The sequence below is a fragment of the Salvia miltiorrhiza genome, chromosome 1, assembly GCF_028751815.1.
Source record: "Salvia miltiorrhiza cultivar Shanhuang (shh) chromosome 1, IMPLAD_Smil_shh, whole genome shotgun sequence".
NCBI lineage: Eukaryota > Viridiplantae > Streptophyta > Magnoliopsida > Lamiales > Lamiaceae > Salvia > Salvia miltiorrhiza.
This window is the reverse complement of record NC_080387.1, coordinates 39,650,292-39,670,404: the sequence shown is the minus strand read 5'-3', so window position 1 is coordinate 39,670,404 and position 20,113 is coordinate 39,650,292. Positions and strand designations below refer to the sequence as shown.

General features: G+C 35.0%; 2 protein-coding genes across 4 annotated transcripts; one reads left to right on the top strand and one right to left on the bottom strand.

Annotated features, from left to right (window-relative positions):
• The first annotated feature begins 2,755 nt into the window (after positions 1 to 2,755).
• On the top strand, positions 2,756 to 6,153 carry LOC131015044 (dolichol-phosphate mannose synthase subunit 2). 3 transcript variants are annotated; one of them, XM_057943251.1, is made up of 4 exons: positions 2,756 to 2,991; positions 3,403 to 3,511; positions 5,597 to 5,706; positions 5,794 to 6,153. In XM_057943251.1, the coding sequence occupies exons 3-4, from the start codon at positions 5,617 to 5,619 to the stop codon at positions 5,944 to 5,946; spliced, it is 243 nt and encodes an 80-aa protein (XP_057799234.1). In that variant the 5' UTR covers positions 2,756 to 2,991; positions 3,403 to 3,511; positions 5,597 to 5,616; the 3' UTR covers positions 5,947 to 6,153. The 3 variants fall into 3 exon arrangements, with proteins under 3 accessions (XP_057799234.1, XP_057799227.1, XP_057799240.1); XM_057943244.1 differs by lacking the exon at positions 3,403 to 3,511 and having other exon boundaries at positions 2,778 to 2,991; XM_057943257.1 differs by lacking the exons at positions 2,756 to 2,991; positions 3,403 to 3,511 and adding an exon at positions 3,565 to 4,068.
• Positions 6,154 to 8,409: 2,256 nt separating this feature from the next.
• LOC131015036 (plastoglobulin-1, chloroplastic) lies at positions 8,410 to 13,309 on the bottom strand. Its single transcript, XM_057943232.1, has 3 exons — positions 12,723 to 13,309; positions 10,009 to 10,204; positions 8,410 to 8,873 (listed from the first exon to the last, which is right to left on the bottom strand). Exons 1-3 carry the CDS (start codon positions 13,193 to 13,195, stop codon positions 8,565 to 8,567), a joined length of 978 nt encoding a protein of 325 aa, XP_057799215.1. The 5' UTR covers positions 13,196 to 13,309; the 3' UTR covers positions 8,410 to 8,564.
• Positions 13,310 to 20,113: the final 6,804 nt, after the last annotated feature.

Below are 20,113 nucleotides of genomic sequence, written 5' to 3'. Positions count from 1 at the left end.
AAAATAATAATTGTCGTAAAAAAATATACTTCCTTCGTCCCATTGATGACTCATTACTAATATGTAAGCCTTAGATAGATAAAGATGCAATGTTTTTATTAAAATACTATAAGTACCATTTTTAAATTTTTTACATCTAAATATTTATTGTTAAATATTGGATTAAAAGTACATAAAAGTGAAATGTTGAGTATAACTTTCAAATATTGAATTTCTAATATTGAATCAAAATACATTTCACAAACTTTTGGAAAAAATATCTTATCATACTAATTTTCATAAGCAAATTAAGTAATGAAGTTGAAGATCAAATAATGAAAAAAAAATCATATAATGATATAATCAAGCGGACACATTATTTTCAGGTTAGCCCTACGGGGTTTCAGGTTAATTTTGGGTCGATTCTATCGGGTGTCGTGCTATTTGGTTACGAGCTATTTAGATTGTAATTTTTATCAAGTTAAATATTTTAGCTTTAATCCTCTCATATTGATGGGTTAATCGAGCCAACCCACATGTTTCAGGTTGGATTGACATTCCTACCAAATAATGCTAACTACAAAATACAAATAGTAATTTAATAAACACTTTTCACTGTAATAATTCTTTCAAGCACATATCAATTACACTCGCCGAAAATAAAAACTTAATTGAAATTCAATTACACATATTCATCCAAATGCTATATCAATCTATTTTGTTTCATACTCTCTCCGTCTCATTAATCTTGTCCTATTTTTCTTTTTGGATTATCCCAATAATATTGTCATGTTTCTATTTTTGGTAATAATTTTTACACTACAAACAATATGATTTCACACTTTTACTATAAAAGAAATTAGACAAGCTTATTGGGCTTAATGGAGTAATACTTAGCCCACGTTTAGTTGAATGCTTTTAGAGGTTGGAAAGAGATTCAATTAGTTAAATCTATTACTTATTGTTTGGTTTGAGTAATGAGTTAACAATTACTCTTATTTGAGGGTAACCCAAAATCTCTTACTAATGATTCATTCACATTGTTAAACCAAACACTCAATATAAATAATGATTATTGTTATCATTTTACTCCTTTATTTGATTTCATTCCCTTTCCGTTCCTCTACTTGAACCAAACGAGCAGTTAGAATAAATCGCCCAACCCAATGCAATCACTTCGGGAAGATATTGGCCAATCCTTTTTGTTTCATAATACCGAGTACTTTAGTTTGCCTCTAAACTTTATACAATAGCTTCATATCCTCCCAGGCCGGCTCCAACTGTGACGGATGCTAACCAACATACAAGAAAGTGATACTCTCCTGAATCTTGAACAACACATCATCAGCGATCTCTTGCCAGTGGTTGCGGAGGTTGCCGTCTGAAGGTTGGAGGAGAAGGAAGAGATCAGATAGGGAGAGGAGGAAGAAGAGGGAGAGAAGGAAGATGAGAATGCGACTAGAGTTTGATAATGAAAAACAGTGATTTTTCTTTGTACCTTGACCCGCGGCCCAACTTTGCCCCAACCCGTCTCAGTCTCATAGAAGAATTTAGGGCTAGGAATCGAGTCGGGATCGGGTACCCTACCTGAAAAAATCGGGTACTCGATTTCGAATAAGACGGAAAACCATTACCCGACCCCGAACCCGATTTCTTAATCGGGTACCCTAATACTCGAGTCGGATACCCGAGTCGGGTACCCTAAATTGCCTGATCAAAATTGAAAGTTTCAAAAGTCAAACTCTGAATTCGGGTAAATCGGGTATTAGGGTACCCTGAATTACCCGATTTGGCTTAATAGGGTATTCGGGTACCTTAATACCCGATTTTCTAAAAAAAATTGAAAAGGTATCCCCTATTTTGGAGTGGGGCGGCCGGGCGGGAGTACTCACGATTAGGGCTGGGAGTGGGAGTCAGGGTTGATTCGGTTGAATGTTGAATTGAAATCAATTAATTTCATATTTTTATTTAATTAAATTTAATTAAATAATTTAAAATATATTCAATTAAAAATTCGGGTATACCCGATACCGATTTTTTTATACCCTAAATACCCGAACCTGATCCCGAACCCTAATTTTTCGGGTATCTGGTACCCTATACCCGATTTTTTTCACCTGAATCCTATCTTCCCAGCCCTAGAAGAATTTGTGAATAATTTATACTCCCTCTTAGTCTAAAAAAAAATAAAAATCATTTTTGTTATTTTAAAATGTCTACGAAAATTAATCCATTTTTATTTTTTAAATATTTTGTTAGGGTCAAAATTTTCAATCTGATTAGCCCGTCACCCGATAGGAATGACCTGAAAATAACTCAAAACCCTATAGGGCTGACCCGAAAATAATATGTTCGCATGATTATATGAAAATTTTGTCATTATTTGATTTTCAACTTCATTACTTTACTTCTGACAATTAATATGATAAGATATTTTTGTTAAAAGTTTGTGAAATATATTTTAATTCAATATTAGAAAGTTATACTCGACATTTTATTTCGCTGTATTTTTAATTAAATACTTATTTAGATGTAAAATTTAAAAATGATAGTTATTTATATCTCTAAGAATTGCATATTAATTATATAAGTCGATGTTGAGTCTTTATAAATTTTCGAGTTCGACTACCTCGAGGCTAGCCCGAAATTCAGACGTTTAAAGTTAGACTTATAAATTTTTTAATCCAATTAGTCCACGCTCGAATAACATGATAATTTGATAGAGCTAGGTCAAAACCCAATGAATTGCCCGATTGACATTCCTATAAACAAAATTATTAGAAGTATTGGGCCTAAACGACGGTTGGGTAAATCGATTCCAACTAATAAAAATTTGGTCAATTAACGGGCGATTTGGGCGCCTCTAACCTCTAGCTAAGCTGGGGGCGGAATGGAATGGACTCTGTTGAAACAAAAGATTAGCTCTTTCATCACTAACCCAAATTCTGATCTAATCAACCATCTCCTGCTGTGAACTGAATTATTCTCTTCTTCTGTAACGAGTAATTTCAGGTAACTTTCACTGTCTCCGATCTTCAATCATCTTTAATGTGTCATTTAATTATATTTTTGTCTTTTAAATTATGGCTATGTTCTCCCTTTGGTGGGATTAGAGGACGTTTTATTGCTAAATCTGATGGGGTTTTATCAGTGATGCAATTTTGGGAATGTGCTTCCTGTGGAACTAACCCGTGTTGAAAGGGAATTCTTTCATTATTTTCTCGTTTCAGGACTTGTCTATATCTGTTTGTCTCGGTCTCAGCCTAATCTGGTATTAGTATTGCAAGGAACGTTTATTTTAGAAATCTTGTTTTTTCCTATTTAGGTTTAGTGTCCTGCTGTTGCATATCCAAAGCGATGCTTTCGGATAATTGTTTGGATGAATTTGTGCTGAAATAATATCATATTTACTGTAATTCACAGGACAACTTTTAGAAGCATTTTTGAAGGTAGGAGTTGCTGACCAGCTAACATCTGATGTGCTTTAACATTGCGTGGGGGACATTTAAATGGATAATCTAAGAAATTAAAGGTATCAACAATAAGAAACTCCCCAAAATTGTTGATTTCATTTACGTAAGAAGTTTAGTTACCAAATATTTTTTAAAAATTGGCTTATCTGCTCTGTTCTTGTTGGTATATCAATGGTTTGATAATGATTGATGTAAATTAGGCACAGTTGTCCACCATCAAAAGGACCTTTTCTTTAGTCCTATCAATTTTCTGGTGTTGTGGTTTTATAAGCAACTTTATTTAATAATGGGTTGAAGTAATCTTGATTTACAATGAGAAGTAAGTAATAGCTTGAGTGCTTTGTTTACAAACATATCATCTCGGGGTCATTTTCAACAAGGAAGAACTTAATAGCTTGAGGTATGAGAAAAGTTATGTTTCCTAAATAAAAACAAAAGAGGAATGTTGATGCCCTGAAGTGATAAACTGGCCAGCCCCGACTTAAAATTTTCGCTCTCACTTATATTTCTCTTGCAATGTTATCATCATTTTTTATATATTCAACAAGCCATTTACGATAACCAATCATAGTTGCAAAACATCAATAGATTGATCACTGGTACAGTCATTTATCTGGTAAGGGGTTTCCCATTTCTTTGCAATATCTGCGTGATCCCAGGTACATGATCCTTTGTATCTTTATTTCTTAAAGCCAACTGATTAGTGACTAGTCATGTGAACTGCATTTTCTGGAGAAAGGTAATGCCTCTGAACATTCTCGTCAGATTATCATGAAGCATGTCAATTAGATATGCGTATAACCAATGCTGACAGATTCAGTACTTTGTTACCAGCGGGGTGCTGAAAAAGTTAACTAAAGGATAAAATGTTGAGTTATAGAGATATGCTTAGAAACAAATAAAAGCTACTGACATTTTCTTCCCTGGATGATGATCCTGCTGAACCAAGTGACTTTCTGGCGGCATGCCATGTCCTAACCTAATTTTTACATATATTTATGTCATGTCATTTATAGATTATATACAGTTCATATGCATCCTACATGTTTCTACTCACTACATTAGTGAGTAGTAGTACTGGTTGTTATAAGGTCTTTTGACAGCCAGTTTCTTCATGGTCAAATCTATTAAATAGATATGGTGTGATTAAGGCAGTAAGAATAGTAGACAGCTAAGGCTGCATGACACTGAAAGAATACCTTAATTAAGACTACTTCTATTTATTGGATAGTCGTATTTTCACAAACAAGTAGCTAGTTGTTATGGCAGGAATAATAGCATAGTAGAGGTTAACATTTTAGTTAATTGTTATCAAATTTGAGAATGTAATGATGTCTATAGAGGAAAAACAAGAGAGCTATCAAAATACTTCTTTACCAACTGGGCACACATATTAAGCTTTTAGTGACATTTCATTAATTTCATTTACAACCACAGCCATTGACAGCATATATTAGGTTTCTTAGTACTTTGGTTGCCAAGACTGAGACGTTGGGTGAGATTTTATCATGCTTCGCCTATAATGATATCAATTTCTCTTGTTGAGAATTGATGCTAACAAGTGTGTTTGTGTCATCACTTTATTATTCAAATATCAATGAGCAGGGAACCGGTCAAGGTTGCTGCTTGTGCTAGTCTCCATAACTCTGTCTGTGCATATTTTTGCTAGAGATAATGGAACTGTTGGCGATTTGTTTTCATGTCAAGTTGGCAGACTGCTTTAATATATATTTAAGATTTCTTACAAAATAAGGAGAAAACAATGACACAAGTACCACCAGCTTGGATGGTGATGCATATGTATAACTTCTTTATGAAGACATGGTTTCAACCATTTCAACCATATGCATAACTTCTAGAAATTGGTTTTATTTTACAGCAATGTGAAGCAAATAAGTATAGTACTTGGTAGCTCAAACCACAAAACTTTTTTTTATTGGTTGAATTGTATAGTTAGTTAGATAACTTAAACTTCTGTTTTTGAGCTCCACCATCCCATATTTCTCGTTATATTTATATATGCATGCCTATATTTTTCAGACCTTGTTGTACCTATGGTGGCCTAAGCATTTTGATGCTTGAGTCTTGGTTTCTTTCTCCTTTTTTTGGTGTCATCTTAGCATAGGTTGCCAATTTTTTGTCAGGAGCCAGGTCAATCTCTGTAATGGAACTAGCAGACAGGGCTGTTGGATTGCTTTTGTCAGTCATCAGTTTATCCATATTCACATATTATACTTTCTGGGTTATCATCTTGGTTAGTTGATCTTTTATCTAGATTGTTTTACATTTTATATACTTTCTGAACTTGTTGCTGATGTATGACTTATTTATCTTCTTCCAGCCTTTTGTTGACAGTGACCATTTTGTGCACAAGTACTTCCTGCCTCAAGAATATGCCATTCTCATTCCTGTATATGCTGGTGTTGCTCTGATCTGCTTACTTTCTGTTTTTATCGGCTATGTGATGCTGAAATCCAAAAAGAAAAAGGCATAGGATGAATCTTTGCCTTCATTGGTTGAGCTTTTATGACACCTTTTCTCATGTAGTTGGTCATCTTAGATAGTACAATGTATGTCTTTTGCATAGATTTTGCAGTGTTATTATTTCCTTAAGGAGTGAAGCTGTTTCTAGTGCAACATTCTGGATGACACTTCCTGCCATGCCCCACTTGTGATATGTCAGCTAAGGTTGCATATTTCATGATTGGCTTCTTTATTTTGGAACCTCCGGTATTCCTTCTAGGTCATAAGAGCAAAATAAGAGGACATTTACTTTTGAGGATTAATCTTGATTGATAAAAATAATAGTTTACTAAGATGGATTTGATAATTTCAATTATTTGAGCTAGTTTTGCTTGATCCATATCCTATTGAAAGGGTGGAATTGGAGAAACCATAGTAATGAGAATAAAAATACTCAATTATGAGGGCGTTTACTTTTGAGGATTAGTTTGATAGATAAAGATAGTAAAGTTAATCTCCTTGTTTACTTTGAGATGGATTGCAACTTTGGGATATCTCAAGGCCCTTGATAATTTCTATCATTTGAGCTAGTTTTGCTTGATTCATATCTCATTGAAATGGTGTGATTGAAGTAATCTTGGTATGGAGGATAGAAATACTCAATCATGTATCTTATCAATCATGCAAAAGTAATCACTATTTATGTATCTTATCAATCATGCAAAGTAAACGTAAAAAATAAGGAAGATGTTTCGGGACTTTGGAATTGGGTCATTTGGTGCTTACTCTAGCTTTCTGATTAGAGCGTATCACTCCGTTTTTATTCCTTCTATAGTGTCATGTGGTATATTTACATCCAAGGTGAAGCTATGTAGAAAGTATGTAAAGGTACATTTCAGCTGGGCTGTCTAGTATGCATGATGTTGTGCATCGTGTTTACTTTTTGTGTAAGAAATGATATGATTTTGACATTTTTAGTGCTATATGTTTGAAAATGAAACTATGCTTAATTTGGTTGTGCTCTTCATATTAGTGGGGTTCATTTTAATTTGTGGTGAGTATGAAAATAATAGCGTTAATGGTAAAAATATGTAAAAAGAATACTAAGGTGAATGGGTTAATATATAATTGGATGTTCATGATTTTATTTGGATTTTTGTGTTCCTCCTTGCAAAACTTTCGTACGAACGTACTTATGTTAAGAAAGTGAAAAATTGTGTACTAGCCGTTAATGTGTATTAAAGTGTGTGTTAGAGTGTAACACAATTTTTTTAGAAACAATCCACCCAAATGGCCATAATGAAGAATGAAAATCAAATTTTGTCCACCATTTGAAAAAACACAAATTTTGGCCATTTTTATTGATTTGGACGCTTTTGCCCTTAATGAGGCGGACTGGGTAGGGTCAGACACGCGGGTCGCGTGCCGGGTCGGGTTAGGCACTTATGGCACTATTAGTGCCATAAGTGCCAAGATGACACTTATGGCACTAATAGTGCCATAAGTGCCATAAGTGCACACTTCCCCCTAGGGTTTAGATATTCCATTTAGGGTTTAGATTATTCATTTGGGGTTTAGATGTTCCATTTAGGGTTTAGATTATCCATTTAGGGTTTAGATGTTCCATTTAGGGTTTAAATGATGTTGTTGTTTCTGTATTTGTGCTGATGACCATTTTACTTAGTTTTATTAGTGCCATAAGTGCCAAAATGACTATTTTACTTGGTTTTATTTTGGATTTTCGATGGCACTTATGGCACTAATAAGTGCCATCTTGGCACTTATGGCACTAATAGTGCCATAAGTGCCTAACCCGACCCGGCACGCGACCCGCGTGTCTGATCCTACCCAGTCCGCCTCATTAAGGGCAAAAGCGTCCAAATCAATAAAAATGGCCAAAATTTGTGTTTTTTCAATGTGTGGCCATAAATTGTGTTTTATGCTTCATTTTGGCTACTTCAAAATTTTACTCATTTTTTTATAACAAATCATAAAAATCGAGTGTCTGTTTCTGGGCTAAACAAATTACAAATGATAACAAATCATAAAGAAATTCCCTTGAAAAAAAATCAAACTATATAACCAACAACAGAGAGACGTGACGTGAGCGGTTATGTGCGAGAAATTGCTAGTAGTTTGAGTCAGTTTTTGGGTACGATAATTGGCTCGTGGGTGGGAAGCTTGCTGATGACAACTTTTGGCAACTCGATTCGATCGATCCGATGGCTAAGTTTGATCTGTCCATCAACCACGTTTGATCTTGAGTTTTACACATTCATTTGAGTGATACCAAGTTTGAGAATATGTTTCCCATGTTTATACCATTCAGAGGGCAATCTTAATATGATGCGTAAAGCGTAATTGGCTTGGTAGTAGAATAATTAATGTCTGAAATCAAAGATTTCGAATTCGAGTCTATCATGAAACGGTCTCTAAGCTATATGTTTATCCAATAAAAAAAAATCTTAAAATGATGATGGCATATTCCGCAAGGTTTTGAATGAGTAGAGGTTCAGGCAGCATACATTTTATAGATGTTGAATGTACATATAACACCCGAAGAGCTCATAATGTAATGTGGTGATTGAAAAAATAGTTAGGGATATGTTGATCTATGTATACGCAACGCAACACAACACATGATGGATGCTAATCTAAAAGAGGGCTTCCTTTCTTGACAAGCACGAAAAGGCCGCCGTCCCCTCTTGATATCCTGAAATCTTTGTCAAGGTATGTAATCAGAAGCCATGATTTCGTCTGTTCACCGGGAATACGAACCTTAAGGGGAGGCTGCCCGGAGATGGCACGTGCTATGCCCTCGATACCATTTTGAAGAGGATTCAGAGACTGCTGCACTGGTGATAAATTTATGTTCTGCCCAAAAATATTGACATTTTCTGGAAGATCTATACTTGACTTGATTTCTGGAGGTTTGAATTTCCCTTCCTTGAATTCAACCTGCACAAGTTTTGAATGATGAGCAGTTACATAACATATATGCATCTCCAATCACGGACCACACTTCGAGGGTGTTTGGCAAAAGCTTATTTTCTAAGCTCCATTGCTCCAACAACTTATTAGATGCAAAAGCTTAGGGCATCTCCAACACTCAACACTATTGTACAACAAAAAAAGAAAATTCTAAAAAGATAGTACTTTTTTAATTAGTCTATTCTTGATTAATACGTGAAATTTATTCTAACTAATGCAAAATAAATACTACAATTAATAATAAATACATAAAACAAAAAAAATTAAAACAATAAATATGCATCAACTTTTGTTAGATTTTAAACTATTGCTAGTAATTTTGTTGGATAATAGAAACCTTACTATTGTTGTCATTTATATTAGTTTATATATAAAAAAAAGGTAAATAAAACAAGCGGAAATAAATATGCATCAGTTTTTATATCCACAAAATAGCATAATACCATAAATATGCATCACTAGATAATAAATAAATCAAAAGAACAAAGAGAGAGAGTGAACAAAAAGAAAAAAAGAAAAAAAGAAAAAAAGAAAGAAGGAATCTGTACTTTAAAGTCCATATCTAGCACGACGGTTGGGGTGATTTATGCTTACAAGCTAGAAAGAGAATTATGAGAGAGATAAATTAAAAGAGTATATGTTGAAAATAATAAATTATAGTAAGGTTATTTTTGTAAATGATTATTCCTTATAAAATTATGAAAAATAAGTTGGGACTAATAAACTTAGTTTTTGGGAAACTTTATAAACTAAGCTTATTTTATAGCTTATAAGTTGTTTAGGAGCTTAATTTTCCAACACTTCTCAGAACTTATAAGCTCCTATACATCTTATAAGCTATTTTAAGGAGCTTACACGCTCAGCCAAACACCATCTTTATCTATGCTGATTAATTGGTTATACTACACAAAAAATTGTTAATGAATGCTACAACATTGTTGAACCTAGTGATGGCATATGAAATTGATATTTAAAACATTCCTCAGTTTCAAACTTCAAATCTTACTGGTCAATATTAACCTACATTTGTGACAGTGAAACAATTTTGTCTGCTAAATTTCTTGCTTGTCATTTGTATATATGAGTGGTGTAAGAAAATTGCCTGTATTCTTGAAGGGCTCCGGACTTCAAAGGATGCTATAGCACTGAAAGACAAGGTAGAAATGGGACTCGATAACGTGGTGGAATTTTCAATGGTAAGGCTGCTCGTGTCAATAGATTGGCTGATCTCTTCAACTTTCACAAATGGAATACTGCCTACTGCCAGCAGAGGCAATAGTTCAGAAAAGGCTGTGTACCTGAGGCATGAAAAATAAAAAATCTGAGGAATTGCAGAATATTTACACAGCTTCATATCTCACCTATTTAACTTCTGTCTTTAATAATCTCAGACAACATAGCCAAATTGATCAGAGGAAAAATGAGCTATTCTAAGTTTACCATGTACTCCATCCATTTTTCATGATTTCATACTATACTTTCTTTCGGTGTATTTAATTTCTGTCTTTAATAACCTCAGACAAGAGAGCCAAATTGATCAGCAGTAGTATATGGAGCTAGTAAAAATTTATCTACTCCATCCATTTTTCATGTTTTCAGACTATTTTAACAATACTTTCCTTCAGCGAAAACGTTTTGTGGCCTTCTAACGGCCTATTTTCAGCATCGCGTCATCACCAAGTACCAGGTAAAATCTGGTGAATAAGATCCTACCAAGTACCAGTTTACTTTTTAGCTTCTCTAAAAGGCCTCATATTGGCTGCACAATATCTTGCTTTTACAGAATATCACCCTCTGCCTGAACATGCATTGTCTCAAAACAAAATATTGCAAGTTGAAGTTGGTGAATAGTAAATATTGGTAAAAATACAAAGATGCAAAGGTAGTACTCTTGAGAGTTAAATCAATCATTTATCATTCTCAAATCCAATTATCAAATAGTTACTACAAAGTTGCAGGTTTAAAAAAGTGAAATGTTCACATATTTCATGTAGAAAAGAAACTTAATTACAATCTATATACAACTGAGAAGAGTAGAAAAAGAATATTGACCTGGAAAATGTAAGTATTGTATCATGAACAATGAAGCAAAAGCAAGGCTCAATGCAAGATCTGCACTAACTGTTCTACCATTTTGTGTCAATGTCTTGAAAGAACAAGCAACAAATTGGGAAAAAATCAGAGGTGAGTTTATAGCACTCTATCTAAACTCAGCAATGCCAAATATAGACGGCTTACTCTTATAAGGTGGGAGTCGCGGAAAATAGTTCAAAACGAGAAGTCATTGGATAGAGAAACTCATATAAATTGAACATGAAAACATAAATGGGTCATATTATTATAGATTTGAAATGTATGGCTTCACATATGTTCAATCAAATACATCACGAGTGAAAAGCGTCCTTGCCTTCTTTGACACGGATCACTTCTTATCAGGTCGTACTGGATATAGTTACTAACCAAAGTATGAAGCAGGAAACCCATACTCACAGTATCACATATAGTGACCCTTTGACAGTATATATCCAAATCAAAGTTTCACACAAGGTGCTACTCAGAAATTCTCAGTCTGCAGAATGGACTAGAGCTATGAAATCTGTGACAGAATTAACTAGTGAAGAAGCCATATTACCCCACCCTCTAGGACTAGTATTCAACACTAATTATAAAGCCCATATGATAAAGCCAAACTTTTCATGATCGATAAGATACATGATTGAGTATTTTTATCTTTGTTATTAGGATATCTCCAATCCCACCCTTTCAATGAGATATGAATCAAGCAAAATCAACTAAAATGATAGAAATTATCAAGGGCCTTGGGATATCCTAAAAGTTTAATCCATTTGAGCAAATAATGGATTATCTATACTATTTTTATATATCTAGACTAATCCTCAAAAGTAAACGCCCCTAGTTCTCTTCATCGTAGAATTCCTTTCAATTACAAACAATGCCTTGGATTTGCCTTCCTCTCCAAACTCCAAAGGCTCAAAAGAGAGCACAAAGCTCTACAAAGTACAAATCCATTTAGGGGGGCGTTTACTATTAGGACTAGCCTATATAAATAAAAATGATACAAGTTCATTCATCTTTACTTAGATGGATTGGGACTTTGGGATTCTAACGCTTTGATAACTTCGATAACTTGAGCTAACTTTGCTTGATTCATATCCTATTGAAAAGATAAGATTAGAGCAATTCTTGTGATGAGGGCAAGAATACTTAATCATGCATATTATGAATCGTGAAAAGGAAGGATTAGCTTAAAGAGATAAAAATAGTAGTATAAGTTAATTCATTGCATACTAAGATGAATTGGAACTTTGAGATATCCTAATACCTTTAATAATTTCTATCATTTGAGCTAAATTTATTTGATTCATTACTCCCTCTGTCCCGCTAAAAGTGGCTCGTTTTCCATTTTGGTCTGTTCCAATAAAAGTGGCTCACTTCCATAAAAGACAACATTTAACTCTTAAAAAAGGTGTGTGGTCCACCATTTTTATCCAATTTACATCTTCTTCTTAATCTTAAGTAAGCCACAAATAGTGGAACGGAGAGAATACTATTGAAAGGGTGGGACTAGAGAAATCCTAATAACAAGAATAAAAATATCCATTCATATATCTTATCAAGTTAACGCCCCTCAGATAAGAAGGTTACCTTTCTTCTTTATCTCATTAGAGAGAGAGAGAGTGATGGCAACTATTTCATTTCGAAATTGAAATCATAAGAGCAATTAACTACACAAAATGCACATAGCAGCAAAGCGTATTATCTTACATACAAAAATAAAGTATGAATTGAACTCACACTAATATCCAGTTGCCATCAAGCAAGTCGGGGCATTCAGTAGGCGCGGGGGTCGGATTGGCGGCCTCTAGCTGAGAAACAAGCTCAAGGGCCTCAGCCCGGACTTCCGCCGAAGCCCGGAACCCGGAATCCGACCCGTAAACAGTATCAACCAGAGCCCGTTTAAGCTCCCAGAGCCTCCCGCCGCCGTCTTCCACAACCGGGCTTCCGTTGCCCAATTCCACTCCCGACCCTCCCCACTCATCGTCGTCCTTGGGGGGATCCGGGGCGGAGAATCTGGATGCGGGTTCGGGCTCCGGCTCCGATTTGTCGCCCCATTCATCCACAAAGGCGGGATTTTCGGATGAGGAGGAGCGGACGGAGAAGGCGCGGCTGGAGAAGGGGAGAGAGTGGGATTTTGGAGAGAAGTGGAGATATTTATGCGATAGAGAGAGGAGGGTGGAGGGAGGGCGGAGAGATGGGAGGAGAGACATTTGTGTTTGTGAATGAGAGTTGGGAGGGAAAGAAATTATGAGTTTTTATGTTCTTTTTTTCCTTCTTCTCTTAGTTTGTGCATCACATAATTTTTTAGATTCTTTCTGCACAAATTCTTGGATTTAACTTCTTCATCGCTAAAATTAGAATGTCGGTTGCTACTACGTACTTTCTACTTTCTACGATAGTGATAAAATTAGAATGTTGTCACTATACCTAGTAAAATATGTAAATAAGTTAATTTATTTAAAATAATATTTCATTTATTCCGTAAAATTTAAACAGTATTTTTTTTAGGTTATTTCTCGAATCTTAAGCATTTTCTACTTTCTACGTTAGAGATAATAATTAGTGAATACAGTAATAAAATTACTATGTTATCACTATGCGTAGTAAAATACTCCCTCCGTCCCGTTAATAATGGCACGTTTCTTTTCGGCACGGAGATTAAGGAGAAGCAAATTAGATGAATAAGGATTGTGATCCACATGTTTACGTTAATAATAACACATTTCTTTTCGGCACGAAGATTAAGGAGAAGCAAATTAGGTGAATAAGGATTGTGATCCACATGTTTAAGTTTGTGATTAAGGGATTGTTGATTATTCCTATTTTATCAATATAAAAAAAGATTTTATTTCTTTATTCATTAATTTAATTTTAATAATTTGTATTTAAATTTATAATTTCCTAAAAATCGTAAATATAAAAAAAAACTGAAATTTGAGAAATGAAACTGAAATTCTGAGAATAAAGAACAGAGATGTTCGTTTGTTATAGAATTAACTTAGTCAAATTTCAGTTTATATAAATGATGTCTTTCTTCTTTCTGATGAAAAATTGAAATTCTGAAAAGGAAAACTAAAATTCTGAAATGAAACTGAAATTTCTAAAATTCGAAATTCCGAAAAATGAAACTCCAATCCGCAAAATGAAATTGAAACTCAAATCTAAAAAATAAAATTTGAAAATCAACAAACATGCTTGAAAATCTGAAAATCTGCAAAATGAAACTCAAAGCAATTGCCTCCTAATCGTCGTCAACAATAGAAAAGAAACAATTAAAGCTATTCTGCAAATTTTCTTCACCACGAACTGATCTCGAATCTCGCGGCACAGAGAGTGGCGAGAAATGAAGGTGGTGGAGGGTGGCGCGGGCTGCATCGACGAGCGGTCGCCTTCTTGGAGGTGCAGATCTGATGATGAAAGAGGCGGAGGCAGAGGGGGGTGGATGGGGGCTGCCGGTAGGTTGTTCTGGGGAGGGAAGCTTGGGGGAAAGACGACGTGAAGGTGGAGGCGGCTCAGTACAGGAGGTGGCGCTAGGCAGTGGAGGCGACACTAGGGTTTAGGAGATGGTGGTGGAGGGATGAAGAAGAGGGTAGAGAGGGCAGGAGAAGGTGGCGGATGAGGGTGGGTGGACGCGGAGGCGCCGCGCTGTCGCCGTGGAGGAGAAGAGGCGGCGAGGGTGTAGCAGCTGAGAGAGAGTGATGGTAATCGGGAGAGGGAGAGAGAGAGTTAAGAGTGAGAGTGAGAGTGAGAGTGAGAGTGAGAAGAGAGGTAGCGAGTGTTTTTTTTAAGTTGTTTTAATTAGGCTTTTAATTAGGGTTTTAATTAATATTAATCACTCCCTTATTTTTTTCAAAATAGGAAACGTGCCATCAATAGCGGGACAACCCAAAAAGAAAAACGTGCCATTATTAATGGGAGGGAGGGAGTATGTAAATAAGTTAATTTATTGAAAATAATATATTGTAAAATAATATTTATAAATGGTATGAGACTATTTTTTAGAGCATCCGCAATGGGGTTCCTTGATAGCCTACTTGATAGTGGTTGTGTTATTGGGTAGGTAGTGCTGCATTGGGGTTCCTTGATAGCCTACTTGATAACATTAGTTTTGATTTTATGTTTTTCATTTAAATTTTATTGCATAATTTAAATAACATATTTTTATAATAACATTAGTTAAATACGCCATTAAATATAAAATTTAAAAACACCTAAAACATAAGAAAAAAATTGCATAAAAGTTTAAAAACAGAGTGGATTTTTAAAATGGCCACTTTCATATTGTAAAGATAAAAAATGTCCACTAAGATAAAAAACTTAAAAAATGTCCACTGTTACCAAAATACCCTTCACATTAAAAATTAAAAAAATGTCCACTTTACATCACCCCTTTAAAAAATCCCGTAATTCACAACCAGTGTGAATTCACAACCAAAATTTTTTGGTTGTGAATTTACACTAGTTGTGAATTGAGAATTCACAACTAGTCGAATTCACAACCAGAATTTTTTGTTTGTGAATTCACAACTAGTCGAATTCACAGCCAAAATTTAATTCACAACCAAAATATTTTGGTTGTGAATTCACAACCAGACGAATTCACAACCAGAATTTAATTCACAACCAGATTTATGTTGATTGTGAATTCACAATCAGCTAAATTCGCAACCTGAATTTAATTCACAACCAGAATTTATTTTTGTTGTGAATTTGAGTTTTTAAAGCTTGAATTCACAATTAAAACTATAATTTATTTTGATTGTGAATTTATATATTTGGTTGTAAATTCAATAATATTAAGTTGTGAATTCATCGAGGTAGTTGTGAATTCAAGAACATTAAGTTGTGAATTCATCGAGCTGGTTGTGAATTCATAAATCTAGTTGTGAATTTAAAAACATTAAGTTGTGAATTTATAAATGTGATCGTGAATTCAAGAACATTAAATTGTGAATTCATAGATTTAGTTATAAATTCATAAATCTGATTGATAGTACTCAACTTCAAATATTTAATTAAATCTACAACAATTTTCTCTATCAATTTTTTTTTTTTAATTATTGCACAAACCAATTTTTTTGTGAATATTTAATTGTTGCAGTTCCAGCATCGACCATACCTTAAAAGCACGCCTCCACAATCTTCTTGACGAAAAAAAGACAGCATCACACTTAATTTATCCATCAATCGCATAGCCAAACACCTTGCGAGAGATGAATCTAATAATTAAGTTTAATTCCCATACTTATTGAGCCGCCCCCCTTCACCACCAACACCATCATATTCTGATCTTTTTCAATTTAATTTTGAATGAAAAATGACATACAGTATATAAATACAAAGCTAAAGTAGTGCTTCCTCATCACCACCAAAAACAACCTCGCTTTTCAATTTGATTTCTGTGCCGCCTCCCGTGCTCTCTCTTTCGATATGATAGCAGCAGCAACTGTTTCTAATTCTTGTTCCAGATCTGAGAATGAAGAAAATCATTGACAGTTTCTTGTCTGAGCAGAGAAGCAAGAAATCTTTCTACGCTTTGATTTCTCTTCTCTCTCTCTGCCTCCTAGCCTACAACAGCGCCTCCATTTTCTGCACACAAGTCACCACCATGTGTGGCGATCCAAACGGTAGCCATGGGTGCGCAAGCGGCGGCAAGAAAGTCGCTGAGATCCAGAACAAAAGCCTCGAAGAGCACCGCCTCAGGGACTCTGGATCGGCGGCGGCGTTTTCGGCGCTGCTAGGGCGGTGACGACGAGATCAGGCAGCGGCGCTTCGCCGGAGGAGAGAAAGAAAGAAGGAGGGAGGGAGCGTAGAGAGAGAACACAGTAGGTAGAAAAGAGGTGAGGAGCTCCGGGCACATGGGGAAGATGCGGCGGAGGTCGGCGACGGTGATGCGTGGAGAAAGAGAGAGAAGAGAATGAGAGAGGAGAAAGATGCGTGGAGGGAGAGAGAAGAGAATGAGAGAGAGAAAGAGAGAGTACATGTATTTAGGAGAGGGTATTTCTGTCTTTTCAACTACAAAGTGGATAGTTTTTATCATTTTTATCTTAGTGGACATTTTTTATCTTTACAATATGAAAGTGGTCAGTTTTATATATTTGCTCTTAAAAACACCTAAAACATTAAAAAAAAATTACATAATTAAATAACATTTTTTTTAATTAGGGCGCGTGCATTGCACGCGCCCTCCCTCTCCCCCCTTCGAGCATACTCGAAGACTCGAGTATTGCTCGAGTACCTCCCCCCCGCAATGCACCTACTCGAAGGCAACGCCTTCCTCGAGGAGCCACTCGAGGAAGGCGTTGCGGGTGCTCTTATAGATATATGAATTATGACTATTTTATGAAGATGAAGGGAGTATAATAGTAAAACATAATGCATACACCATCTTAATCCTAGATCTATGTTATATTTTCTCATAATTTTGTATCCTTGATTTTTTATACATTTAATAATTTAAGATGAAATGCGGTTGTGTATTAAGAAAAAGAAAAAGAAAAAAGCCTAAGAACCCTTGAGAGCACAACGAAGAAGCAAATTAAGGATCAAGCTTCATTAAAATCTTTGCAAGGAAAACTCATCCAGAGGAAAAAAGAGTATTCGTCTAAACCACAACCCCAAATGGAAAAAAAGAAAAAAGAAAAGAAAGGAAGCCCCAACCGGCATAGGAAGGAATCAAGATTCATCGAGGAACTCCAGCCTAACTAGCAGGCGAAAGAGGCACCGACTCGCCGGAGAAACATGCGACGCAAAGCTAAGGGCGAAATCAACTCTATATTAGGCACCGTAATTAATCAGCCGCAGCAATTATCATTCATATATCGTCACAAAATGATCATATATATATATATATATATATATATATATATATATATATATATTAAGTGCATTTACTTTATATGATTAATAAGATACATTGTTAAATACTTCATCAATATTCTCATCCTTCTAATGATAATCAAACAAAATTAGTTTAAAAATTATCTAGAGCCTTGATCATTTCAAAGTTTCAATCTATTTTAGTAAACAAATGATAAATTTTACTCCCTCCGTCCCGCGAAGCTTGAACAATTTCATTTCGCCATGAATTTTAAGGAGTCTGAATCTTGTATGTTAAGTGTAGTAGGGGAAAAAGTGAAAATGTGAATAAAGGAAAAACAATTTATCATACAAGGAAAGTGCTCAAGCTTCGTGGGACAACCCGAAAATAAATACTGCTCAAGATTCGGGGGATGGAGGAAGTACTATTTTTACCTACTTAGAGTGTGCTCTCTTTGATTGATACCTCTTTCTTGTCCATGATTTTCTATAAAACAGAATTTCACCATTTTGCATTCCTCCTTTTGACTTCAAAGAGAAATAATATTTTCGCACCAAAAATAGAGGGATAATATTATTAATTCTTGGAGTGCAAAAATGAATGGCAAATGGTAAATTATCTTTGATAGAAAATGAAGAAAATAAATGAGACATTTAAAGAGATGAATTTTTGTTATTCATCATTTTTATATGATAAATTTATCAATTAAAGAGAACGCCCCTAAGGGTATCCGCATCGGGACTCGCGGAGCAAACACTTCTTCGCGCACCGGTTGCGTACGAAGAGAGAGAAAATGTGTGAAATACACCTACCAATTTAAAAAAAATAACGACATCAATGTGCTCAATCAGTCGATATTGTTCAATGACGTTCTATCAGGAAATGCTCCGACGGTGCACTTCAAGGCCAACGATGCCCACTATACTACCGACTACTACTTAACAGATGGAATCTATTTAGATTGGCCAGTCTTCGTCAAAAGCCCCTCATTTCCTAGCTAGTGACGACAAGAAAATGAGTTTCAAAGTGATGCAAGAAGCTGCACGGAAGGACATAGAACAAACTTTTGGTTTCTTCAAGCTCGTTGGCTATTATCAGAGGTCCGACTCATTTATGGAAGAAAGAGCAACTGAGCGATCTCATGTTTGCGTGTATTATTTTGTACAACATGATAATCGAAGATGAATGAGAGCATGCGATAAATTGGGAAACCGAGGGGAATGACGAGGAGTCAAGCCGAAATTTCGCACTTTTTTTGGCTTGAGACTCCAGCCTTTGTGACCACCGAATGCACGCCCGCCTCCAAGATGATTTAATTGAGCACATTTGTGCACGATTTGGTCCTATCTAGCCATAGTTTGTAGAATTTATTTTTAAAAAATTATTGTAATATTTTTTAAATTATTGCATTTTCTTTTTTAATTCATGTAATGTTAAATTTTAATTTTAATGAAATTTATGTTGTTAAATTCAATATTTAATTTAATTTAAAAATTTATTTGGAATAAAGATAAAATAAAACAAATAAAATTTAAGACCCCCGAGTGTAAAGATCTCATTGTGGAGTGGGGAATGAGCTCTTAAATGATGGCGACCACTTAAGAGTCCCTTTAAGAGATCACAGTTGCGGATGCCCTAAGGTTTCTCAAAAGTAAACGTTTTTATAAAATAAACTCCCCATCAAAATTCAAGTTAGGGAAGGGGAGACGAGAGTACAGAGCGTTCTTGAGTTGCTAGAGTAAAAAATGACATAGTAAGATGGTATAAAAAATGAGATGTTGAATTATCACTACAAGAAAACACGCCGTTTGCGACCGATATTAACGACCGAAATTTTCGGTCGTTAAAAAGGCGGGCGTAACGACCGTTTTTTTGAATTTAACGACCGTTTTTGTTATTCATTTTTTATTTAAATATTTTTTAAAACAACGACCGAAAAAATCGGTCGTTAACGTTCAACGACCGATCGTTGAGTAAATAATTTAATTTTTCATTAAATTTAATCTGACGACCGTACTAATCGGTCGTCAAAACGGTCGTTAACTTATATTCTGAATTTCTTTTTTTGTTTCTGTATAAATTTTAACGACCGTTTCCTAAACGGTCGTTGATTTTTATAATTAATTTTTTATTAAGGGCAAATTGCATGAAAATAAATGACTTTGTACCAAAATCTATTTTTTTGACAATCTTTTTCATTGTAGCAAAAATTTTAACTACGTTTCAATTGATAGCAAATGTCCGTCCGGAGTAATTTTTCGGCCAAATTAAATCTGATTTGGTAGCCGGAATGCCAACGTGGCATCAG

Bases quoted from the DNA above. Each gene is read 5' to 3' on its own strand.
- LOC131015044 (XM_057943251.1), top strand. From the start codon at position 5,617: ATGGAACTAGCAGACAGGGCTGTTGGATTGCTTTTGTCAGTCATCAGT. The intron at 5,707-5,793 runs GTTAGTTGATCT...ATCTTCTTCCAG, and splicing joins CTTTCTGGGTTATCATCTTG to CCTTTTGTTGACAGTGACCA.
- LOC131015036 (XM_057943232.1), bottom strand. From the start codon at position 13,195: ATGTCTCTCCTCCCATCTCTCCGCCCTCCCTCCACCCTCCTCTCTCTA. The intron at 10,205-12,722 runs GTGAGTTCAATT...TTCATGCCTCAG, and splicing joins GATGGCAACTGGATATTAGT to GTACACAGCCTTTTCTGAAC. The intron at 8,874-10,008 runs GCAATTTTCTTA...AAACTTGTGCAG, and splicing joins GGAGCCCTTCAAGAATACAG to GTTGAATTCAAGGAAGGGAA.